The sequence below is a fragment of the Solanum verrucosum genome, unplaced genomic scaffold, assembly GCF_900185275.1.
Source record: "Solanum verrucosum unplaced genomic scaffold, falcon-dt-bn FXZP01000253.1, whole genome shotgun sequence".
Taxonomy (NCBI): Eukaryota; Viridiplantae; Streptophyta; class Magnoliopsida; order Solanales; family Solanaceae; genus Solanum; species Solanum verrucosum.
In genome coordinates this window covers 2,609,488-2,629,728 of record NW_026019984.1, presented here as the reverse complement: position 1 = coordinate 2,629,728, position 20,241 = coordinate 2,609,488, and the positions used below count along the sequence as shown (strand labels likewise).

The following is a 20,241-nucleotide window of genomic DNA, read 5'->3' as shown; positions in this document are numbered from 1 at the left end:
CACATCAGATAAAATTTCTGTATACATTTCCATACAAGCAAATATAATTACTTAATTCTAGATGGAATTAATTTTATCAAATTATTATTAATTAATATAGTTGGCACTATAAATAAATATAAATAATTCATTTATAGTACAACTTGTTTCTGACCTCTTAATTACACCCTCAAAAATATGTTTCAGAATTTAGAATATTTTAAAAGGATATCCTATCAGAAAAATAATAATTATATATTTGCTGTTGAATAATTAATCTTGCAAGAAACATAAAAATATATTTTTTGACTTTTTGTTAATGTTAATGTTTTTATTTACTTAAAATTTACTTTATTTAATTTATTGGTTAAAGTGAAAGAAAAGTGAAATTGAAATATAACCAAACTGTCGGCAGAATATAATACACAATTTGACCCCCACCCACCCACCCCCACCCCCACCCCACCATAAAATTTTTAAAATAAGAACAAAACAAAAGTTAGAGAATAAAAATTATAAAGAAAAAATGTACGTGTTACCTAACTAATTCTCATGTATTATTTTAATAAACTAAGTAAATTTCTCGTAGCTAACAAAATTCTATGATAATTCATCGTTGAATATGATAAGAGATGAATTTCATTATTTAACTATAGGATTTGTCTTTCTTAAAATCATGTTATATTTTAATACTAAATTTAGCTTATCATAGTTAAATGATTTGATAAAATAAAAATACACATTAATTAGATACTTGTTTAGTGGTAAGAATTTGTCCAAATCCAATCTATTTAGGTTCATATTAAAAAATCTCAATTTACAGTTAATAAATGTTCTTATTAAAGACGATTCTAAAATATTGATGATTGACAAATTTAAGTTTTCAATTGTCATCTAATATAATAAGAAAAAAATCATAGCTAAAGAATTTTAAAAAGTTCCACTTATTACTCTTTTTTAGAAAAAAAATAGGTTATTTATGCAAAGAAATATATTCTTGGTTGGTGTCAAAATCATTTATTTTTTGTACAAATACAAAGATCTAAATATTGAATATTTTCCTTGATGTACATGTTGTCCCATTTTATTATTATAAAATAATTCTAGCAAAATAATTTTAATTATAAAATTCTCTTCTATTATTAGGTTGTCCCACATGGTATTAATTCTCCCAAACTCCCTCTATAGGAAAGCTCTAAGATAATTAAATTAAAACTAATAAAGAGTTAAAGTCCATAGGATCGTTTAGTTGGTGAACAAATTAAACATAAATTATAATTTCAGAATTATAATATAAAAATAAATAGATAATTTTATTGAGCGAATGTAAATTTTACTATAAATCATGTATTTGGTTTTGAATTATAAAATTTTTATTTTCAGTTTTAATCTTGATCACTTTTTAATTAGGTTTTGTCTAAAATGCTTTAGAAAATGGCAAATTTTATCATTTCGTTGTTTTATCTCGAAATTGTTATTCTTAAAGACTGTGAGATAAAAATAATATATAGTTTATGATGTAAATAATTTTGAATTAAAATTCTACCAAATATAGAATAAACTGAATTCATATTAAAATTTTAATATATTATCTCTTATTCCGCCAGATAAATAACTTTAAAAGAATAACTAGAAAAAATCTTTATACAAAATAGTCAAGTCAAATTATATATTACATGTATTTGTGTATATATTGTGCTGATTATTTTTAATTTAAGCAATTGAATTAGTAACAGTTTAATTTAATTCTTTAAATAAAAAAAATGGGAAAGGAGAATCCAAAGATGGAAAAAAAGAATCCAATAATCACTAATGAGTACAAATGTTTGACAGATTATAAGTTTATGTCTTTTTACTAATTAATATAATTAGTTTCACAAGAAAACAAAAAAATTAAATTTATAAGTCTTGTATTTTTTTTCTTGGATACATAGAAGCTTCATGAATAGGTAATTTTGTTTTTATTAATTATTATATATACTTTATGTATTTCTTATTTTATTTCACTATTTTAGTCTAGGATCTTGTGCCACCTCATACATGTTATTATTACTTATTGTTTGCTAATGCTTCCTTTTTTCCCTTGTTTCTATTTGAGTTTGTTTGTAGCATTTTATTTTAGACAAGAGAAGCATCTTAATTAAACAGAATAATATGAGTGGTAATGGGATGGTTAGATTTTTTCATATTATTTAAAGATTTTTTATTCGAGTTCTTAGGAATGGAAAAGAATCTTGCTGGAAGTACCATCTGTAGAAATCAAATTTCTAATAAGTCGTGAATTTAAATTTAATCGGATCTGAAATATAAATATTAAACACGAAAATTAAAAAAAATCTAATTAAATTGAGATTTTTTTTTGGGTGGGGGTGGATAGGGGGAGGGGTTAACCTAAAAGACATTCATTGGGGTATAAATAGTCTGTTTTTAGCCTACACTTTATCAATTACTGGTGAAAAAGATTTGAGCCTATGATTTTACTTTGTTAAAAGAAGAAGGTTAGTCATGACTTTTGATTCTTGGAGAATATATAAATTGCTATGAGCATTTTTAATTTGGATAGAATAAAAATTATTAATATGTAGACCTCATATGATTATTTATTTTTATATATATATATATATATTAAAGAATGTGAAATTTATGTTGTTAATTTTTTTTGGATAATGTTATGATTTTTGTTATGAACAATTCAATGATTCAATGACATAAGTTTGTTATGTGCTTTAAATATGAAAAATGGACTAAAAATTGGATCAAAAGTTGGTACTTATGACTTATGAGCAAGTCTAGGTTTTGGCCAAATTTGCATATAAAAAAAAACATCATTTGCTTTCTTCACTGTTTGCATAAAATTAGGTCATGCTATAAAGTTGAAATAATGGATCACAAGACATTGCTTAATTATGAGAACCCTAGGCTACTTCACCTACAAGTTTGTCATGCTATAAGGGCGGGGGGGGGGGGGGGGGGGTGAACTAATGATTTTATGCCTTATTATATAGTTGATCAAGTGCAAATGCAATTATATACTTTTATCCTTTGGTTTAGTTTAAAGACAAATTATATTGGAATTATTTTTTGTTGATAATTTAATTTATTATATTAAAAATAATATGCATAGCAAAATTTATAAGAAAAAGTTGTTTGTTATCCTTCATCTTATTTAGAAGAATTTTTTTTTGATGGATTTTAGGGATTTTTAGTTATTTTTATTATTTTATCTCGAAATAATTAATCACGATATTATTATTTCACCTTTGACTTGAATGATTAGTTGAGGTACTAATTATTAGTGGTAGAGTCAGAATTTCGACTAAGAGGTGTCAAAATATAAAGAAATATAATCGCGTAAAAGCCAAGAAATGTCAGTATGTAATATATATACATACGATTTTTTTTTACCTGTCTAAATAGTGTAATTTCACGGTGAAGGGTTATCAATCAACACTCTTCAAGTAGATGTGGCTCCTCCATTGCTAATTACTAATCATAGTATAACTTGTCCAAAAATTAATAGCAAAATATGAGATAAGACGGACACTAAAATTTTATTCTAGGATTATTTATGTTTGTCCAACATATCAAACTATCTCTAAAAGATATATGTACATTAGTTAAATTTTTTTTATCGTTTATCATATTAATAATGTTGATTGATAATGTTTGAATCCTGAAAATCAAATCGTTTTTAGTAAGTAACACTTGAGTTCTAAAGTAATATGTTATTTTCAACCTGAATTCAAATTAGTCGATCATAAAAATAGATATCAAACATTGAATTGAGAAAATAAGAAAATAAAAAAGTTAACTTTGACCTAATCAAGATGGTTTATTTGGATTTTGGAGTTTTAGGATCCCTCAAGGTTCAATGATCCCCAAATTATGTTTTATTTAAGGAAATATAATATCCCAACTTGTCTGGTACTTTATTGTTTATCGAGGATCAATATCACCAATTGACATAACTTAATTAAAAATGTTTTATTGTAAAAAAAAGTTTAGTAGGTGTTCGATGATAGATTTCAAATATTTTTCAGTTTATTTAAAATTTATGAAGTTAAACCGTTAGAGTTGAACATAAAATTGTATTTGATTATATTTCTAAAAAAAGAAGAAGGAGAAGATAGCAATTTATTTGAAATTTATGAAAATTAAATTGAAAAATAAGTTTGAAGCACTTTTTTCAAATTTAAAATTACAGAAAGTATTTATCCCTTATTACTTAAATGTTATATGTTCTGAGTCATAAATTACAAATATCAAATAAAAATATATGTAAATATGTAATATGGTTAATATTTTCAATATGATTAGTGAAATATTGTATAAGAGTGAGTTTATCGAATACACATCTCAAGAATAGCTTCTATAAAAAAAATGCATAAGGGTAATGAAAATAAATAAAATACAATGACCATATGGAGACTTTTGTTGCACAAGTTTAGCAATCAAAAATTCCATAAATTAAGGGTTGGTAATGGATTATTATTATTTGTTTATGTAAGCAAAAAACGTAATATCGACTTTTTCACAAAATCTTCAATATATATTTTATAGGAGTGATTAAAGGCAATAAAGACAAATGAAAAATAGCGCTTTCAAAATAATCTTAGGCAGTCTTTAGCACGCAATTAATTAATTAATTAATTAATTAACTAACAACTGAAAACGACTCTCTTTAGAAAAAAATAATTAAGTAAATAAATTTAAAAGCATAAATCAGCAAATTACGCCAATTTTTCCGCTTTCTTATTACGATTTCGCCATTTGATTGTTTTTGCTTCTTCTTTTGACTAAAAAAAAGTAAAATGAAAAAAAAGAAGAAAAATATTTTAAAGTATAATGAAGAGCAACTTTCACATATAACAAACACAAAATTCATATTTGTATGCTATAGCAAAGTTTGCATAATTGCACTCCATAGTAAACATAAATATGTATATTTCGCTATACATATACAAAAGAAAGCAGTTGTATAATCTGTTTTAGTATACATATACAAAAAGATCAATTGTATAAAGTGAGAGAGGCGAGTGAACGAGCTAGATCTGGGAGAGTGAAGAGAGGGGAACGAAAATATATGTATATATACAATTTTCTCTCGTTTTATACAAACACAAACACACTTTATACACTTGCGTTTGTATAAAAAACGAGAGAGGCGAGGGAGAGAATGAGAGTGGCGAGTGAGATTCACCAGGAGAGAGGTGAAATAGCAACAGTTTGCTATGAGGTACAATTAAATCAAACTATATTTATAGCATTTAATTTGAATTAATAGTTTGCTATTATATACAATTTTCCCTATAATGAAGTCATATTTTGATTTGGACATGTTCGAGATGCCGTTAATAACCAACACATGATAAGTGTTTTTCTAGCCGTATATGAATCCTAATGAGAACTTGATGAATCGATCCACTTACGTATCTTGATTTTATTAGTCAATCGTAGCAATATAAAGGAACATATACATGTTTGGTCATATTTAAATCCAATATTTAAGCATTATGTGCTCATCATTTAAGATTTCTAGCTTTGATACCATTATATTTTTAAAGATATGATCAATCATATCTTTTATTTGTTGCAATATTAGTGACTCCTTTACACATAAATTTATGCTTTCGTTTTAAAAATATCAGATTTAGATAAGCTCTATAATTTGTAGCTACATTCACCTTGTGTTTAGTCTGTCGACTGAAAGAATCTGCCTCGACTTTATAATAGTTTATAGCTAACAAAAAAAAGTAACCATAGTCAATATTCAGTATATAACAAGTTTATTATACATTAATTATATACCGCACATTTGCTAAAAACTTATGAAAAATAAGGAATTATTAAGTGCGTGGGAATGAAGAAATGATTTTTGGAAAAGAGACTTTATCTTTTATGTTAGGTTTGTCTACCACTTTGGTAACAAGTCAAAAATTAAAAGTTAGTCAAGCTATAAATTGTCCTTTTTGATATTTTAATTTTAGGAATAATTGTATTTTTGGCCCCTTTATATTGATGAATTATAATTTTGACCATTATATTATTTGCATATTCAATCTCGATGCACTAAAAATGTGTACTTCTAATTCTTTTATACATATATAACAATATGTTGTATTTGCAGTATAATTAGAACTATTGTATAGATTTAAAATAATACTTCTATAATTGAATGATTTAGCACTCAATAATTTATTACTCTTTCCATTTCAAATTAATTGAATTGTTGAGGTATACCCTTTAAGAAAAAAAGATTAAGACATAATGCATAACTTTACATTTTTACCCTTATTAATTATTGTCAAATCTATGATTAAAATAACTAAACGTTAATTAATAACTAATTCCAATACTAACTAATAAAGGGTAAAATTGGAAGAACATTCTAAAAGTAGTCTTGAAAATTGAACAATTAAGTTAATTTGAAAAATGAAAAAATGTCTCAATAATTCAATCAATTTGAAATGAAGGGAGTATAAATTTTTGAAGAATTGCAATTTAAGGGATCAAATGGGTATGTATGAATTAATTAAAAATTAATTATACTTAACTAAATAATTAACCAAAACAAAATTTATCGATATTAGAGGAACTAAAGTCTAAAAGTACCATAGCACTTAATTTTAATATACAATATTTGAAAAGAAAAAAAGATGATGAATTGAGGGATTTAATTTGGAAATAAATGAATAGATTTTTTTTCTCCATTCTTTCATTCCCCATTATTAAATGCATAAAGTAGCCGTTAAAAAAGTATGACTATTCAAGCACAATGCACATAAATAGCTACTATTAATGCAAAATTAAACTATTGAGACAAGCTTGTATAGTAACTCCATCGCAAATTATTTATTGTAATTTTAAAAAATAATTATCTAAGATAATTTTTTATTTCAGAAATTTAAGATAAAATTTATTTTATTCTTAAAATTAATTACTCTTAAATAATATTTCAATTATAAGGTAATAATACATAAATTATATATATATATATATATATAAATAATTATCTAAGATAATTTTCTATTTCAGAAATTTAAGATAAAATTTATTTTATTCTTAAAATTAATTACTCTTAAATAATATTTCAATTATAAGGTAATAATACATAAAATTTTATATATATATATATATATAATGAAGAAAAACATATTTTAAAATAATTAAAAAATTGAAGTTTATAGGTTCTATAACAATCCATATAAATATTATAATAATAATTGTTTTCTAATCGACTATTAAAAATTTTTTGGTTGTATTTCTTAATATGTATATAGGATTTGAAAAAGCTATTGTATTTATATAAATTAATATGTTCAATTCACTTTCGTTAAAAGTTATGATAAATTAATAAACATTTTTCAATACTTAACTGAAGTTTTCAAGTTTGAGCTTTGTACATCGATTTACTTTGGATAGGGAATACTTTATCTTCTTAATTTAATTTTCCTGATGAAAATCTAAAATAAGTATATCTCAAAGCATGCATATATCAAATATCGGATAAAAAGAAATCCTCAAGTATTATTCCTATATCTTCCCCTTTTACCAAAAAATAATACTATAGAAAATATTTTCTTTATTTACTCTTTAAAAAATAATTTTCTTTATTTATTTTTTTTGACTTTTTTTTACACAAGCACTAAAGCTAACTCCTTAAAATACGCCCAAAGTTGTGCGGCCTCCCTTGTGATATCTTTAAAAAATAGGGTAAAAAATTATTTGTTGTTGTGATGTTTATACACTTATATTATTTAGTTTAAATTAAATTGAAAATAAAAGTTAGAGTGTGTATTGTTTAGTTACGATTAAACAACAAAAATGTAAGTTAAGACACATATCATGTATTCATTGATGAATATAATACGCTAGATAGGATTATATTTTTATTGACATTCATGTTAGGATTTACTAATTTTAATTTTGTGGGAGACTATCTTCGGGCATCAACCACAAAGCTTCACCGACAACTTCTCTTCCTCCTCGCTTCTTATAACCCGGGACCAACAAATTAGAAAATCAATCATTCCTACCAAAGGAAAATGAAAGTAGTAATAAGTTGCGATACGAAATTCGTCGACTGTAATTATAGATTAAGTGGTTTGTTATATTATATCAAAATATAAATCAAACCTTACATACTAACAATGTTTTAATTTTTTTTCTTCATATTATTAGAGTATTTTTATCACAATCTAATCCCATATCTCCATGTCTTTACTCATAGTTTGTATACTATAAAAGAATTCAATATTATGAGTTAGATTCAAGTGAATATAATATATATATAATATTATACTTAATTATGTTGAATTTGTAAATGAGGATATAATAAAAAATATTTCAAATTAACTAATTTATATATAAAAAATTTTTATAAAAAAAACCCAATCACATATATATCACTGTCAACCGACAAAAAGTTCTCCTACCCCAAAATCAAAGAAGAAGTGTGATGGCCTAACACTAAAAATACAACTATTTTTTTTCCTTTTTTCTATCGGTGTTCAATATTTATTTTACACCTTAACTAATTTAAATTTGTGTAACATAAGATTCGTTATAGGAGGAAACGTCGAGTAAAACTAAAAACTAATCACTTTTAACTTATGATAAAAAAAAATAATCATTTTGTTACTAGAAGGGTACAACTTTAAGAATGAACATGATTAAACGGCCAACCACTTGTAATTGTATTTGAAGTTTTAAATTTCACGAGATAATTGTAAGGTAAGATCGAAAAATGGCCAATAGATATTGATACCTCTAGTTAGAGGACGAAAATATTTATTCATCAGGTAATAATTTTAGGTGGTTAAAAAATACAACTAAGATGTGGGCAAATAAACATCATATGCCATTGTCTTCATGTCAATTTATGAGTCAGTCATTTGTTATCATGTAGTTTGTTTCTCACATGAATCTTGTTCTTCAACTTCTTATTACAACTTTTAAAGTGACTAACATAAGTGTTCTTGTTTTGTTTTTTCTAATGAAAGCCTTAAAAGAAAAGTTAAATTATTTTGTATGTCTTATAGATTATGAATTCGAACAGTGGAATCAGTCATCATTACATGATTCAGGATGATTTGTCTATTTTATATTTGGGTTGTGTTGGATTTGGCTCTTTCCAATGATGGATTAAGCAGTGATAGAATCAAAATTTTTATTATGGAGATCAAAATATGAAAAAGTAGACACACGAAAAAGTTATAGAGAATTCAACATCTATAAAATGTAATTTTTTGTCGAATGAGATTTTGATGAACTCATTGACCCTACATGACTCCACTCCTAAAATTTAGAATTTGAAATTTATAAACAACTACAATAATTTCAACTTTTAGTATTAGGTCTATGGTGGATTTTTCCTCAAAATTTACATGAAGACGAGATGTTTCGTGCATCAAGCTGGCAATATTTTATTAGTTTATTTTCTTTGGGGACAAGAAGTAGAAGTAGTATAGTTGATAGGTCCAAAAATCAAGATCTGCCCATCTATGGGGCATATGCAATAATTCACCAAACACTATACTAGTAGCTCTACACCTTAGTTGCCATAGATCTATATTTATATGGATCTTGTAGATTTGGTTATTGGACATTGGGTGATTTTTTTCACCATAGAATATTCTCTTCAAAGTATATATCATAAATATTTTGTGACAAGGATATGATTGTTGATTTATTGACATTGATGTATGTAAGAATATTAGAAAAAATATAAGTGAAAATGAGCTATATAACTAGGTCTTGGAGTATCATTTATTCAAAATATAAGACACACATTCTAGATTTAACCGTTAGAGTTATGAATTTTAGGATAGCGACCTCAAGTGCTGATAAATGAGTTTTAATTTGTACGTTTTAATGAATTTCTTAATGAGCTCTAGTTTGTATGTTTTAATGAATTTCTTAATGAGTTTTAATGAATTTCTTAATGAGCTCTAGTTTGTATGTTTTAATGAATTTCTTAATGAGTTATGATTTGTACGTTTTGATGAATTTCTTAATGAGTTTTGATTTGTATGCATTTATGTAAGGGATTGTTATTCCTTCCGTTCAACAATAGTTGTCCACTATATTATTTTAGGTGTCCAACAATAATTGTTCACTTTATGAAATCAAGAGATAATTTTACATATCATTAATTATAGTCATTTTCCTATTACATTATCAAGTCATTGTATTTATTATATTCTAAGGGTGATATAGTAAAATTACCCTTCTATTTATAGTTTTTAAAGAAAAATCTACAAAATCAATAATGAACAAATATTGTTGCACAGAGGGAAGTAACAAATTATGTAAAAAAAGTTAAATGCACACCTAATTTTAATTATATAGAAAGTTATTAAAGATTTCCCTTTTATTTCTCCATTAATTACTTTCCTAATTTAAATTCTTTTCCACTCATATTAGATCTTGAATTATTCAGTGAATTGGGTCCTCTAATTAATTATTTAAAAATACACACAATTTCTTTTCTCATTTGTCAAATCCAGTTGTATAAAAAATAAAAAATAAAAGTAGAAGGGTCATTATTGGAATAAAAAAAAATCAAAATTAAGTCCAAAAATTGACTATAAAACTCCCCTTCTACTCATTCCACACTCACACTAAACTCACTACCTACAATGTCATAATACTGCTCTGTTTGTTTTCCACCGACCGAATTAAATTCGATCATCGAACATAACAGAGCAGTATTATTTATACTATTAGTGTACTTTAACTTGTTATAATTTTTCGCCGTCGCTATGTCGACTGTTCAAGCAACTGCCGCGGACATAGCGGGGCAAATTGGGATGATGTGGGAAGTGTTGAAAGCACCATTATTAGTACCATTGTTGAAAACAGCAGTGTACATTTGCATAGCAATGGAATTAATGTTATTTGTTGAAAGATTATATATGGGAATAGTCATTGTTCTTGTTAAGATTTTTATGAAAAAACCAGATAAAAGGTATAAATGGATACCAATGGCTGATGATGATTTGGAAATTGGAAGTGCTGATTTTCCTAAAGTTCTTGTACAAATTCCCATGTTCAATGAGAAAGAGGTAAACAACATTTTGATTTATTTTTTTTCGTTCTGTTCTGTTCAAACCTCACTTATACGATTTTATTTGTGTATGTTCTTGTTTTTGATTGGTAGGGGAAAAGTAGAGATTTGTGTTTTTATTTATATGTTTTACCGTTTTCAGACCCCACTTATGCGATTTTACTGAGTATGTATTTTTTTATTGGTGGGGAAAAAGTAGAGATTTGTTTTAGTTTGTTGTTTTCATTTATGATTTGTGCGATTTTATGTTATTGTTGTTTTTGATTGGTAGGAAAAAGGTAGAGATTTGTTTTAGTTTTGTTTAAAGTTGTTTGATGTTTTCATATATGGTTAGTGGTGTGATGAATAGGTTTAACTTTTATAATAGATCTCGAGTTTGAGTTTAGTAAGAAGCTCTTTCCTTTTTTTTTTGTGGGCCATACAAGGCGTGAATCCGTGTTAGTATCGTATATTGGATGGAATTGAGCTTGTTCGATAGGGAGTTTTTTCACCATTTGATTAGTCTTACGATGCGTGAATTTAGATTAGTATAGAAAATGAGAGAATTTTTAGTAGAGAGGCTTTTCTTTTATTTGTAAATTTGATGTGATGTGAATTCAGAATAGTCGAGATTCTAAAATGGATATCGAGCATCATATGAAAAAGAAAAAAAAAGTTGAAAAGTCCTAATGGCTTGTTTGGTGTAGGTGTATAAGATTTCCATTGGAGCTGCGTGTAACCTTTCGTGGCCGTCTGATCGCCTTGTGATTCAAGTTCTTGATGATTCTACTGATCCTATTGTTAAGGTAAGCCAAACACTACTTAAAAAAAATCCTTTTTGAATTTTTAATTATTATTGGGATCCCATTATTATTTTTGCATCATATAATCATTAGAAAGTACAATCAATAGCACATTGTACTACACTTAAAAGCTCATACATCAATTAAAAAATTCCTAAATTAAATCCAAAAACAAACAATATTTTTGTTACCTTGATCTTTGTAATCCTATCTTTATATTATAAAAGATCTAAAAAAAATTCACCTTTACTTAACGTCTACACTTCCTCCTATATATTCTTTCATCCTTTTTATCGTCAGATATTCAGTTCAGTATTTTTAAAGTTCAATTTCAATAATTATTATCTAAATATTTGTTAATTATTCATTTTTTGATCTTTTTATCGTCAAATATTTAGTTCAGTATTTTTAAAGTTCAAAATGGTAAAATAAATATGTTATTTTACCTTTTTGAACATTTTTACCATTTTAACTTTAATATCTTTTAATTAAAAAATGAAAAAGCGATTAATTTATTTTTAAATAAAAAAAATATTATAAAGTTTTTAAATTTCTGATCAAATTCTGATCTAAATATATATGTTAATTGAAAATGATTTATGTTGACTCCTACTTTGTCCCCCTTTTTAAATTTAATATTAAGCAATCAATTTAGCATTAATTGAGAATGTTGAGTTTTAATTACAAAAATCATTCACCTACCATAATCAACATTATTAATTATTTCAATAAAAAATTTCTCATTTTGTTATTAGTACTAATTAATGATTTTTTTTAATTATTATTTTAGGATATGGTTGAAACAGAATGTTTAAGATGGGAAAGTAAAGGACTTAATATAACGTATCAAATTAGAGAAACAAGAGGAGGATACAAAGCTGGAGCACTTAAAGAAGGATTAAAGCATAATTATGTTAAAGATTGCGAATACGTCGTAATTTTCGATGCCGATTTTCGACCCGAGCCAGATTTTCTTCGTAGATCAATTCCATTCCTTATACATAACCCGGAAATCGCACTTGTTCAGGGTCGATGGAGATTTGGTAAGACTTCAAAATCTCGTATTGTTTTAACTGTTTGCGATTGAGACGTAGTTGTTGATGATTTAATTTGCATTTACGTGTTGCTATAAGAAAGTGTCGGTGGTACTATTAAATGCAATTATTATTTTAGATGCATTAAGTAAAAAAGGGATACTTTTTAAAAAAAAATTTAATTTTTTTTTTGGATTATTTTCTTTTTGCATATATTTTGTGGGTCCCTAGAAGAATCCATCAGTCACGGGAATTTTTATTATTTATTATTATGAGTAAATAACGTACATCACGGACTTCACTATTTTATTTTTTCTAAAAAAAAATTACTCATGTAGTATATATTAATAATATAAAAAAAAAATTATGCATTAAATTGTGACTATAAGATACTTATAGGTAATTTTCTTAAGTTAGAGGAATTATTGAAAATTACGTCTCTATGTTAGTGTTTTGTACTTTTTTGTTCTTGAACTTTATTTGTGAAACTATACTGAATTTGTTGTTATTGTGGTCGTTATGATTGAGTAATTGAAAATTACTAAATAGAACAAAGTATGAGTTGTTCGAATATATTTCTATCAATCACAATAAAGTTATTTATTAAGTATAAAATTAGTTGTTACAAAATTAATATTCAATTTGCTTATTTTATATCTTATAATAATATGATGTTGATTTATGAAGTCCCTTAATAGACTATCAGCCAATAAAGCAAGGATCCCATTATACTTAATAATTATAATTATAATAATAATACACTTTTGTATTTTTATGTGCATGAAATTCTAAATTAAGACTTCTCCATCTTGGAAATCTTTACTTAAAAAAGTTATTTCAGTATGACTTATAGATTACAAGTTCAAATTGTGAAAATAATTACTAATATTTATATTTCAGTAGGATATTTACGTCAAGTCTCTTTTGATTCGATCTTTCTTCAAATGTTGTGTGAACACAGGATATTTCGTGCACCCGTTTTTTTTTGGCATTTTGACTAAGTTTGCATTCCTTATCAATTAGCGTCATTGACGGTGGGTGTAATGACGTTATTATCCTGTCCGTTTGTTGAATTCTCCCGCAGTTAACGGCGCATAATTGGAAGATAAAAGGGGTAGTTTTGTCATTTTGTTGAACAACGGGTTTGAAAATGATAAATACTTCTTCATTCTTAATTAGAAGTGTCGAGATTGAGTTTTTCTAGGTACGTAATCACCTATGTTGAAAAAACCTTTACCCCGAAATCTGTGACCTCCCGATGCCATTTTGAATTTAGTTGGATTCCAATACAAATATCGATCACGGAATGAGATTGATAGAAGTAGGAGGGTAGATTGGTCATTCAAATGTCGCCACGTGCTATGATGCTGTGTTCAGAGCCTCAGGGTCCACTTGGTGGACCTCCATTGTGTCAGTTCCACGTGTCCCTTCTGTTTCCTCCTTTACTCTACCGACACTTCACTTACTGTTTACAGCTCTCTTTTTTTCCCTCCTTTTTTAATTTATTAATTATTCGATACGAATAGATTTAAGATTTAAATATTATGAATTGAAAATATATTATTTGACTTATTTAGTAAACTTATCTATATATATAAAGATCGAGTCAAAGTTACGAGTTTATTTGAACATAACAACTTACACACTACATTCATATTTACTGAAATAATATGATTAGAATTGAAGTCAGAATTTTAATATTATAAATTCTGAATCGACGAATTTTGAAATATATTAGACCTATGTAGATGAGATACTCTCATTTACTAGTTTGTGAAATTGCTTTGACTTGATAATATCTATATAGGAAATATAAATTTATTTATTTGTTTATTTCTTTTATTTGATGTGATGCTAAATAGTATATATGTTAGAGCTTTTTTGGAATTGAGAAATAATTATTTTAATTGTTAATCTATGATTGGATCTATTATTGAATGGAACAATTTGACAGCTGGAATTATAATGCAATGTTGGATATCTAAATAATTTCATCATTGCTTTATTTTAATTAAATTAAATAATTTCCAATCTCCTTTTATTTAATTATTAAAATGTTAAAAAAGGTATTGAACTTATTTATTTATTTTAATTTTTTTTTATTGCAGTGAATTCAAATGAGTGTTTATTAACAAGAATGCAAGAGATGTCACTAGATTACCATTTTACAGTGGAGCAAGAAGTTGGCTCAGCTACTCATGCATTCTTTGGTTTTAATGGTGAGGGTTTATTGTTCGAACTTTTTAAAAATATTATTATATTTTATGTCAGATTAAAAAATGCACTATTTTATTTGAATAGACAACCAAATCATCCATATAAGGCTCACATAGGAGGTTGATATATTCAATGCGTTGATAAATTTATTAAAGAATTTGAGTAACATAGCTTTAAATGAGCTTTTATGTTGCTTGAATTTTTTCAAAAATGTGGATTGTATATTAATATTATTAAAAGTTTTCATAAGGATGTAACATCAGTTTAAAAAGTCTGAGCAACATAGATAATTTTATAAATTGAGTTGTGTAATTAATTTTAACATAAAGAATTAATTACAACCCATTTGCAGCAATGCAAGAATCAAGCTGTTACCTCACATGCTTCACCTTCCATCTATAATTAAAACTCTGACCTTTTATTAATTGAAACTTTAATTTCCACCAGTATCTCTCACATGTTTTACTCAGATTTTGTTTCAATATTTTATTTTTTTTAAAAATCATTACATATATAACTGGTGTCAATTTATTAAAGGGGAAAAGAGATTTCTATCATTTGAAAAAGTAATTATAAATAGAACTTCTATTAAGGGTGCAGTTACATCGTCAATAAAGTGAAATGAAAATCATGATATTATAAAAAAAATTTAATGGTGTAGTTAGATCGTCAATAAAGTAAAATAAAAATCATGATAGACTGTGGTTTATTTCTTATTAGGACAAAATACATAAATAACTGATATGGATGCGACAATCTTTTTGTAGAGTCTTAAAAAATTAATCTAATTTTAAACATTAGGTTATTCCTTTTCGTCTATTCAATTTTTGGTGAATTAAGTTACCATGCATATGTTGATGGGAGATAGTAGTGAACTTTTGGTATATCCGACATGACTGTGACAATATTTTTAAAAAGTCTAATAGAATGATCATTTACACCACAAACGACATATCAAGTGTAATCTCATAACATATGTTATTTCAAACTCTTCAAAAATATCATTATTATTGGGTGCATGTCAAATCTTCAAAAGTAGTGAACTTTTGGAATATCTGATATGACTGCGGCAATATTTTTGAAAAGTCTAATACCTAGTGTAATCTGGGAAGGATAGAATGTTCGCGGACAAAATGTTTAACCAAAAATGAATTGAATTGTTTCAGGGACTGGTGGGATATGGAGAATAGCAGCCATTGAAGAAGCTGGTGGATGGAAAGATAGAACAACTGTTGAAGATATGGATCTTGCTGTTAGAGCTAGTCTTAAAGGATGGAAGTTTGTTTATCTTGGTGACCTCCAGGTATTTGATTAAATTCCTCAATGAACCAACTATGTTTTTATTAGAATTTTCTACTTATCCATCCGTTTCAATTTGTTTGTTTGTTTGTTTTTTGACTTGGCACGGAATTCGTTTCAATTTGTTTGTCTGTTATTTGACTTGACACGGAATTTGAAAAAAATTAAAAAAAAAAAACTTTTGAATCTTGTGGTGAACTGTTAGAGTGACTCATGAGTTGAATTTTGTTGTCTTAGGTGAAAAGTGAACTTCCAAGTACCTTCAAAGCGTTCCGTTTTCAGCAGCATCGATGGTCGTGTGGCCCCGCGAATTTGTTCAGGAAAATGGTGATGGAAATTGTTAGGAACAAGGTGAGTTGTATGTCTTGTAGGATATGTTGCTCGGACTTTACAAAAATGTTGTTGGGCCAGTGTCGGATCCTCCAAAAGTAGCCAAAAATGCACTACTTTTGGATGATCTGACACCTACTTTAGCTTCAAATGCACTATTGTAAGCTATGTTGCTCGTACGCTCCAAAAAAATGTTGTCACACCCCTGTGCAGGATCCTCCAAAAGTAGCCAAAAATGTACTACTTTTGGAGGATCCGACACCCACCACAATAGTCAAAAATGCACTATTGTGGGCCATGTTGCTCGGACTCTTTGAAAATCTTGTCACACCCCTGTTGGATCCTCCAAAAGTAGCCAAAAATGCACTACTGTGGGTGTTACTATATTGTTACATTCAAGTTAAGAACATGTTTACATGCTGTTGCACCAATGTTGGATCCGACACGCATACATCAGCATTTTTAAAGAGTCCGACCAGCATAGTTTCTTGGTGTTACTACTTACTATTGTTACATTCAACTTGAGAACAAGTTAACACAATTATCATGACGATCAACTTTTTTGATGTCTTGTTTTACTTTTGCAGAGAGTGAATTTTTGGAAGAAGTTTTATGTGATCTACAGCTTCTTCTTTGTCAGGAAGATCATAGCACACATGGTTACATTTTTCTTCTTTTGCGTCGTTCTTCCATTGACACTTTTGGTTCCTGAAGTTGAAGTTCCAATATGGGCTGCCATTTACATCCCTTGCATCATCACCACTCTCAACTCTGTTGGAACGCCAAGGTCCGTCTACAATAGCATGTCCTAACGTCATGTTCTCTTTTCGTCCTCGTTTTAACATTTTGCACAATGTTCTAATATGCTTATGGTTTATGCAGGTCAATTCATTTACTGTTCTATTGGATTCTCTTCGAGAACGTGATGGCTTACCACCGAACAAAGGCTACATTCATTGGCTTGCTCGAAGCAAAGAGGGCTAACGAATGGGTTGTCACTGAGAAACTAGGTGATGCTCTCAAGAACAAGGACAAGTCAAAACCTGTCAAGAAAGCCCGAGGACCTCTATTTGGAGACAGGTAAGGAAACTTCAATCGCGCTAACAGTTAAAAACTTTATTGCATATTGAGAAATGATTGAACTCGTCCTAAATCCGCCTCAGTCGTTAACAATGAACTGTTCCAATTTGTACAGGCTTCTTCCACAAGAATTGGGATTTGCAGCATTCCTTTTCTTCTGTGGCTTATATGATGTCCTTTATGGTAAACGTCAGTACTTCGTCTACGTGTTTCTCCAAGTCATAACCTTTACCATTGCTGGATTCGGCTACATTGGCACGATAGTCCCCTCTTAGCAGCACCAGCACCAGCAACAGCAGCATTGTTTATTTCGTCGTCTACACAGAAATATAAGTTATATGAAGTACTTCCCTGCAGAATGGAGAACTTAAAATAGGCGAAAAAGCAGAACATTGAACCAGAAAAAAAAATAATAGTAGATGGAATAGCAAATAGATAGTTTTTCATATTTTTCTCTCTTGTTAGAGTGCTTTTTTTAGTTGTGTGAAATTATATTTTCATTGAACATGTAAGTTATTTGTTTTGTTTTTTTTTTTAAACTTATTGTTGCATCTCTTCAGCTTTCTAGATATGGCAAACAATGGCCAAATTCTGTAATCAGTTTTTTTTTTTTTTTTGGCATTCTTTTACTTTGGTCATGGATGTATTATTATCAAGAAGACTCTTTCAATATATAGGTATAAGTGATTCAATAAAATTTACGGTCCCAGAGTTTATAGGGTAAGATCTATGTACATTCCATCATCTCTAGATCACGCTTATGGAATCACACGGCATGTTGTTGTTATGTTGTCACCATTTGTTGTAGGTTGGTAGCGAAGCTAAGATTTCCATCAAATGATCTACCATCTATATATATATATATATATATAAATAAAGATGGTTCTAATTGGTTATCTAACCAATGGCTTACTCTTACCCTTTAACCTTTTGCTCATACCAATGAAGTGAAATAGTATATAGGACTAATAAATTTGTTGCTTTTGACTACTTAGGCCACTTTTTTGGTTGCTTGGACGGTAAACACCCTTCACTTCTAATCTTATGGTTGTGGGTTCAATCACAAAAAGAGTAAAACAGTGGAATCCTAAAAAGGAATAAGAAATGTCACATTTTTCTCTTCTCGAGTCAACCAAAAATTTAATTGACTTAATCAAAACGAACTTAATTAGTTCTTTTTAGATAAATACTTCCTCTATTTTTAAATTGTTTTTTCCTACTATCTTTCTTAGTTCAATTAAAAAAAATGTCTCTTTTCTCTTTTGACAACTCTTTAATTTCATTTTCCGCATGACATGTTTAAAATCATAAGGTCAAAAGACAATTCTGGTACATTCTACATATCCATAATTTAAAACCACAAAATTCAAAAAATTTATTTATTTTTTAAAATTTAGTATCAAGTCAAAACTGGACAATCAAATTGAAACTAAAAGAAGTAGTTTTTTTAAAAATTTCTTGGCCTCATCTAGAAAGTAGTAACTAGCTAGTATTTGGTGTATGTCATGTCATTTGAGCAAAGAGAAAATACATAATTACCCCATCGAACTTATACCTTTTTTTGAAGTAGACACCTTAAGTTCGTGAAAGTCCTATTACCCCATGAAATTATTTTCAACCACAATAAATACACAATTTTAACAGCATCTACAATCTCATTGCCAGTGAGCGTGTCTCACGTCCAAATAAAATAATGTAATTGTATTTTTTCCGGGCTCTTTAATAAAGGGTTGGGTAAAACCCAGACCCGTTCAAAATCTTGACAAATTCCCTTTTTTATCTTAAATATTTTGTACATAAATCATGACGACTAGAGAATTTTAGAAACTCCATTGCAGATGTTTGTAGAACTTAATTTAATCCTGGTTGATAGAAGAAGCAGGGAACAAACGAATGCATCTTATGACCTTCATCGATCTATCCGTTATCGAACCCTAAATGGTATGAACGTGCATTAGTCTTTGCAGTCCAAGGTGTATTCTTCAACTCATTCATATTTTGCGTCCCCAAATTAGCTAATCAGATTGTTAGGTACTTAGAGAAAGAAGTAGTGAATTTGTAAACAGAGTTTTTTGGTTGATAAAAAAAAGGGACTTTTTGAGAACTCGACAACTCCAGGAGCTCATATGGCATCTCACGTTTATAGATTGAACTATTGATTTGACAGAAGAGAATTTTTTTTGGCTGAACATGGAGGGATCTTCAATGGCCATCGATGGAGGTTTGTGGAAGATGGAAAGTGGTCTATTTCATAAAGAAAAGAAATTTTAAATTGGTATGCCACATAGCACTAAAACACTGGCTTAGGGATTAATTTTTACTCTTTCACGCGCCTCTCAAATTTGAGATTGCACGTGCTCTAAAAATGGGTTAAAAGGGTGTATTTATCATGGTTAAAAATAGTTTCGTGGAGTAATAGGACCTTCACAAATTTAAGATGTCTACTTCAAAA

General features: G+C 27.7%; 2 protein-coding genes across 2 annotated transcripts in view; both read left to right on the top strand.

Moving 5' to 3' along the window:
- The window catches only part of LOC125818164 (uncharacterized), a 231,733-nt gene that overhangs the window by 30,989 nt on the left and 180,503 nt on the right, over nt 1-20,241 (top strand). The gene's annotated exons all lie outside the window — the stretch shown is intronic.
- Nucleotides 10,588-18,466, top strand: LOC125818126 (glucomannan 4-beta-mannosyltransferase 2-like). The gene is made up of 9 exons (XM_049497654.1): nt 10,588-11,045; nt 11,734-11,832; nt 12,620-12,872; nt 14,972-15,082; nt 16,247-16,383; nt 16,617-16,730; nt 17,297-17,496; nt 17,592-17,789; nt 17,905-18,466. Exons 1-9 carry the CDS (start codon nt 10,743-10,745, stop codon nt 18,062-18,064), a joined length of 1,575 nt encoding a protein of 524 aa, XP_049353611.1. The 5' UTR covers nt 10,588-10,742; the 3' UTR covers nt 18,065-18,466.